Genomic DNA, 6,375 nt, shown 5'->3' with positions numbered 1-6,375 from the left:
GGGCTCAGCCAATGGAGAGAAAGCGTGAGGCTGGAGATAGGGCTCAGCCAATGGAGAGAAAGCGTGAGGCTGGAGATAGGGCTCAGCCAATGGAGTCTTACTCTTGCAGAGGACTAAGTGTGATTACCAGCTTAACCTGTAACTCCAGCTTCAGGGGATCTGACACCCTCTTCTGGTTTCCAGGGGAACCTGAATTCATGTGCACAGATACATACACACACACACACACACAATTTAAAAATAAACAAATCTTTAACTTAATTGAGAGCACACATGTGTGACCAAGGGGATCCCAAACCCATTTGTACTGTGATAGAAAATGGAGCTGGAGGAAGCGCAGGATGGGGAGATGAGATGAGGGGCTCTCATTCCCTCCTCCAGGGCAGAGCTCAGCCAGGCTCTCTGGTGTTGCTGCTGGGGAAGCCCCGCCTTTGATCGGGCACGGGGTTTGCCCTTCACCCTCAATCCTTGCTATTGGACAATGTTGCTGCCATGATGGCTTTTGTTAGCTGATCGGCAAGGGAGGTGATGCTTACACTGAATCTTGGAGAGTGGCAGATGGACTAGGGTGGGTGGCTGGGGAAGTGTACTCCACACAGAAGAAGATAGCGCGGCATGGAGATGTGTAAAACGCCACACATTCAGGCTGCCGAGAAGGTTCATGGCAGGGGCTGGCAGGAAGTGAGCCCGAGGTGTAGGCAGGGTGCTGGCTGAAAGGCTGGGGTGTGGCTCTGGAGGCTACTGGACAGCTTCCAGTCTGGGATTGACAAACAAGGACATTCTGGTATTTGAGTGATAAGTGCAGTAGACACCTGGAGGGGAGGTTGGAAGAGCCAGCTGGCGGCTGTTGCTGTGGTGTGAAGAGATAAGGGTCCAGCGTGGAGCATGGATGATAAATACCCTGCCCCCGGCGTGTGTGTGCGTGTGTGTGTGTGTGTGTGTGTGTGTGCCTGTGCCTGTGCACACGCGTATGGGTGTGTAAAGGACCAGTTGAAGGAGGCACTGATATTAGTCCATGAAGGTGCCTGACAGCCAGCTGACCCTTCCTTTCCTCGTGTCAGGTGCCTGTGGTGGGAGCATCTCCAGGGACTACTGGCTTTTGCTGCCTAGTTCACCCTCTAGTCTGATGGGCACTTCATACCCACATGGGATGTTCCGTCATCTAGGGTCAGCTCCCCCAGAACCCCCTTCATGACGTGCCTCCTGGTCTGATTCTTGTCTCTGGTTATTGGTGTCTTCAGGAGAGAATGCCCTTCTTCGTCCTCTGCCCCAGGTGTGCTGTTAATAGTCAAAATGCCAGGCTAGTGGCAGAAGTCAGGGAACACAGTGACCGGCTTAGGAGGCAGGTAGGGCGCCATGGGTCCATTAATGCCTCCCATTAGGGCCATCCCAATTTATATTATATCTCTTGCCTCAAGGGGTCAAATCTGCCCAAAACATGGGAAGACCAGGTTTGACCCTTTGACCTCTGCTCACCAGGACAGGGATCCCTAGTGTCATGTGAGGGTTGATAGACATGAGCACCTGGCACAGAATCTCGAGGCAGGGTGAGGTCCCCCAGTGGCCCAGAGCATGTGGCCCTGGAGGTTAGCACAGTCCTGATGTATAATTCACAGATAGCCAGAACCTGCTACTGTAGACGAAATCCTATCTCTCCCCTGGCCCTCCCTTGGGCACAGACAAGAGCCTGTGGACAACCTCCGCCCAGGCCAGGGAGTTGCCCAGTAACAGTGTCCAGCACCCCTTGTTTTGTTCCCAGTCTGTCACAAAGTCCCTGTTCTTCCCAGGGGGAAATAGCACCAGACCCAATACAACAGGGCCCACAGCCTTGCAGCCTGGCACAATGGGCTCCCATGGAGAACACAGCATTTCTTATGGTGGCATAAAATGCCATAAAGTCAGAACAAAGAAAGCCCAGGGCCTGGATGGGTCGGCAGCTTCCTGCCAGGCAGAGAATACAAGCGATTGTTTAAAAGCCAGTGGTGAGGCCAGCGGCCAATTAGCACAGCCTGGAAACTGTGCCGGGACCATCAGAAAGGGATTCTGCTATTCAGATCAATTGCTAAAAGGAAGCAAGTCTGTTCACACTGCCAAATATAGAAGCCCCAAAACAGCAAAGGTGACCCGGGTTATCACTGCGCTGTCCTCAGGACAAGCTGAGCTCCACCAGGACAGAATACCAGCCCTGGTCCTGAGCACCTTAGTGAGAGAGAGGCAGGGAGCCCTAGGACAGTCTGAGGCCAGGGAGTTGTACATCTGTTCACAATTGCACTGTAAAAACAATTCATATCTCATTGTCTTCTCTCTCTTAGTTGTCAAGAAATTACCCACAACCCAGACCGGAAGAAAATGAAAGTAGGTTTGGGGGTCCATCCTGTCCTGCCCCCTTTCAGGGTGTCTGCTAAGCCATTTCTGTTCCTGTGTTGAGCCCAGTGCTGTGGAAGGAAGTCATGACCACCACCCAGGGGCAAAAATAACCCCACAAAGCTTGGGAAATGCTAGCCTTCACTAACAATCAATCAGGAAGGCTGGATGTGGAGCAGATAAGAATTTTAATTCATCCTGAAGCCAAGGAAAAGGGTCAGCTAGGAGGAAGGAGTGTTTTCCTCCACAGGATCCTGTGCCACTCAGCATTTGATGAGGTTTTCTGGGTTTGTTTTTGTTTTTGTTTCCTGCCAGGATCCTGTCTGGGATGTTCCTTCCCAGATCCTAAAAGCAGGCTAGTTAGCCATTACTAGGCAAGCGTTTTGATTGGATTTCTGATGTCGTTGAGTACCATCAAGCAGGTCTGTTGGATTTCGAGGTTGGACAAAGCCAACAGGTCTCCCGTCTCCTTCAGACAGGTTCCTTATTCCACAGAAAGTCTCCCTAGAGGAGAGTCTAATTAAAGCAGGGGGCGCTGAGGCAAGCCTTAAGACTCTGTCTACAGAGATGACAACTGCATTTCTCTGGGTTCTCGGAGGAGAAATTTTACCACAGCCTACCCTGCCCCAAAGCTTAGGAGAGTGACTCCCACGCTGACATCAACAATCTCGAGAACCTACCCTAAACACAGATTCCTGGGCCCTCCCACAGACTCCACTCCAGCGATGGGGTGGGGCTCTGGAATGTGTCTTTCACGCACAGCCCACGGACAGGATTGATGCAGCCCATTGTGGGGATGCTTTGTGGGCCCCTTCCCCGCCCCCCCCCCAATGAATACCTGACCAGAAGAGACATTGCACCAGTCTAGAGCTCCCAGGGTGGGGCCTCGACTGCAACCCTAGAGAAACCAGCTTGCTATTCAGGGCACGCAGTCCTAGGGAGCCAGGCTCATAGTGCTCAGAGATGGGAAAGGCCCTTTCTTCTCTATACAAAAGGAGCTGCTGGAGCCCCAATACCCGCGCGATTGCGGGGTCCAAATCAGCTTGCCCGACGGCCTGGAAGCCCCAGGAGTGAAGCCCCAGGATCGCTCAAGCAGTCGTCCCTAGACCCCAGCTTGCTGCCTGGATGCAGCAGGGAAGGCGGCGGTGCGGTGTCTAAAAGACCTTTGTGTCGCTGCCTGCACGCACCGCCTCCCGAGGACCGCACCTCGGCCAGGCATCCGCACACGGGTTACCGGCGTGGCCTCGGCAAGGCTCTTGTGCTCTTACAGGGATGTGACAGGCTGTGGGGCTTGGTCCCCAGCTGGGAGACCTGCAGAGGGTCCTGTCGCCCGGGGCCCAGCCCCGCCTTGGAGGCGCCCGAAGCGCTACCCGGTTCGGAACCTGTGAGGCCGGGAGCGTCCGAGAAGGTTCGGCTGGGCAGGGGCGCCCCCTAGTGCCCCTTGCCGACCGCTGTATCCTGCAGCCGCGGAGGGCTCCCCCAGACCCAGGGTCTGTGCACTGATTAGTACCAGAAGAGCAACCCTGGCTTCTAAGCCTGCTTCACAGGAGGCTGCTCTCCCTAGGGGATGTTTAGAAAGGAATATTGACCGGTGTGGTGGCCCATGCAGTTTGCCGCAAGTTCTAGGACAGCCTGCATTGTATAGTGAGGTTCAGGGCATTTGTCTCAACCACTAACAACAAAAATAAGTCTCCACAGAGAGGGAAGGGGATTTTGCTTCCCTCTCCGTTGCTCCCGTGCAGATGGTCCCTCTGATTGTCTGCCACTCATTCGCTATCTCAGTTGGGAGCTGGCCCATCTCCAGAATCGACCATTCGCAGGCAGGCAGGCCCTAGGGCAGCCGGTTCTTTCCTGGAAATACAGGCCAGGTTCCTTCTACCTGCCCCTAGTCCTGTACACTCCCCCAAATACTGGAGGAGGGTAGCTAGTCCCGGCTGTGCAGAGCCCAGGACAAAGAGACCAACATGCTGTCCTCAGTGACTGACCACTGGCAGCCCTTACCCTGTCTCTGTGCCAAAGCTACTATCAAGACAAATGTCAGGCATGAGAAGCTGAGCCAGAGGAGGCCAGCCCTCTCCCCCTTGGCCACACGCTTCTTCTTTGGCCCCCACAGGCGGGCGTGACTCACCTGGTTGGCAGCATTTGGTTACCATGGCCTGCCAGCACTGAGTCATGGCTGTGACCTGCCACCCCAGTTCAGTCCAGGTAAACACAGAAGGAAAGGACAAAACATTAGGCACAGAGGGTGCCAGCTACCTTGTGGCCCTGTGGTGCCCACGCCAGCCTTCTTCCTGGGTACCTTTCACTGAACCAAAGACCGGCCCCCTCCCCAGGAACACTGAGGTGCGGGCATCTCAGGCAGATTCTTAGATGTGTGAGCCAACCTGTTCTAGGGCTCCTGACCCAGCTTCTCCGACAGCTGCTTCCCAGCTGGCACAAATGACCATGACTATAGCCAAGACTAAGGCCAGGAAGAGACCGCGTCACCTGCTGATAGGCATAAAGGTGATGAGCGGAACACAGACAAGCCAACTGGTACAGCATGGGTAAGGGAAGCTGGGGCGCCAACTGGTACAGCATGGGTAAGGGAAGCTGGGGCGGCCTTGAGACCAGAAGCAGTGGGAAGAGGGTCCGGGCATGCGTGGCAAAGTGCCATTCCTCCTGTCCCTTGCTCGCACTGCTTCAACTGTCATAAGGTGTTTCCACATAGTCTTGGAATGCTTCCTCAAACCAAGACAAAAAGAAGCATCTAGAAGAAGGGTTTCCCCCAGAATAAGGGAGCCCCTCTCCTGATCTATTTGCTGTACTTGGACCTTTTGGTCACCCCCTCCCAATGCCACCCTGCCCTGTTCCTTGCCATCACCCCCCCCAATCACATTAGGCAGTAGAGTTAACTTGGAAACCTCTTCCCGAGAAAAGGCAAAGGCTCTGCCAGCTCTTCAGTCTACAAGCGTTATCACCAGACTGGCTGGCAGAGACGGCTGAAATAGTTTCATAAAGCAGCTGCCCCTGACCCAGCTGGAGCCCCGGTGCAGCCATCCTAGAGATTGCTCAGCCCCGGATTAAAGTGTCTGTTCCCCCATACTGTTCCATATTCCATTTCCGTGTGTGTGGCTGGCCCCTGGGGCCCGGGTAGGAAAAGGAAGGGCGGTGGTGCTATGGCCCGTGTGGCAGATTCTGAAGTCTGCTGTGGCCCTGGAGCCTGAGAGATGGTCTTGCTTTCTAGGTTCCGAGACGGGAGATGGTAATGAAAGCAGTGTTTACCCGGGCCGGGTCATCTAGGAGGGAGCTGGTCGTGGAGCTCAGCAGAGACCCCTCCACCCAGAAGCCCTTCCTGTGCTCCCCTGTGCCTCCCTTCTTCCCTACTCTTTACTGAAACTGAAGCCAGTGTGCTCATAGTTACCGTTCTCACCTGCGCCACTCCGTTCAGGGGACAGCCACAGGGACTAACCTCGTCCCAGCAAAGACAAGCAAAACTGCCAAGTCCTGAGTGGGCTTCCCTGTTGCTGCCCCTCAGCCCAGCAGCCCAAGTGGACCCAGCAACTCTAGCAGCCCAACCGCCTGGGCTCCTGCTGCTGAGGGTCCCTATTCAGGCCTCAACCCACCCTGCGTGGAGTGGAGCCTTGCATTCAGTAAACTGACTTTATTCTCCCATTCTGTGCTGTGTTTATTTCCCTCCAAGGCTGCCAGTCTTGAGCTACACCCCACCGCCCACCCCACCTCGTTTCTGCTTGCTGTCCCCCACTAGAAGCTGACACATCTCAGGCTCCCATGGGCTGAGGCAAGCTGGATCCCATTTAGGATCAGTTGTGGGTGTGGACTCGTGATCTTTCTCCTCATTGCATCTAAGGAATCAAAGACCCATGAGACTTGGGGTGATTTAAAAAGAAAATCAGAGATGGGTAGCGGGGAAATTGTGTGTGGTGCTGGAGGGCATGAAGGAAAAAGACAAGATCGCCATCTAAGCCTGGAGGTATATTCCTGCAGTCTCAGCACTGGGGCGGGAGGGTT

General features: G+C 54.7%; 1 protein-coding gene across 1 annotated transcript in view; it reads left to right on the top strand.

Annotated features, from left to right (window-relative positions):
* March10 (membrane associated ring-CH-type finger 10) overlaps positions 1 to 6,018 on the top strand; it is a 95,912-nt gene extending 89,894 nt beyond the window's left edge. Inside the window, exons 10-11 of the mRNA XM_026777189.1 lie at positions 2,313 to 2,355; positions 5,591 to 6,018. Coding sequence (XP_026632990.1) covers positions 2,313 to 2,355; positions 5,591 to 5,646 — 99 coding nt within the window. The 3' untranslated portion in view covers positions 5,647 to 6,018. The remainder of the gene's footprint in view (positions 1 to 2,312; positions 2,356 to 5,590) is intronic.
* The last annotated feature ends 357 nt before the right edge of the window (positions 6,019 to 6,375 follow it).

Source organism: Microtus ochrogaster, unplaced genomic scaffold (assembly GCF_000317375.1).
Source record: "Microtus ochrogaster isolate Prairie Vole_2 unplaced genomic scaffold, MicOch1.0 UNK48, whole genome shotgun sequence".
NCBI classification, from domain to species: Eukaryota; Metazoa; Chordata; class Mammalia; order Rodentia; family Cricetidae; genus Microtus; species Microtus ochrogaster.
Note: the sequence above shows the minus strand (reverse complement) of the source record. Positions and strands in the feature narration are given on the sequence as shown.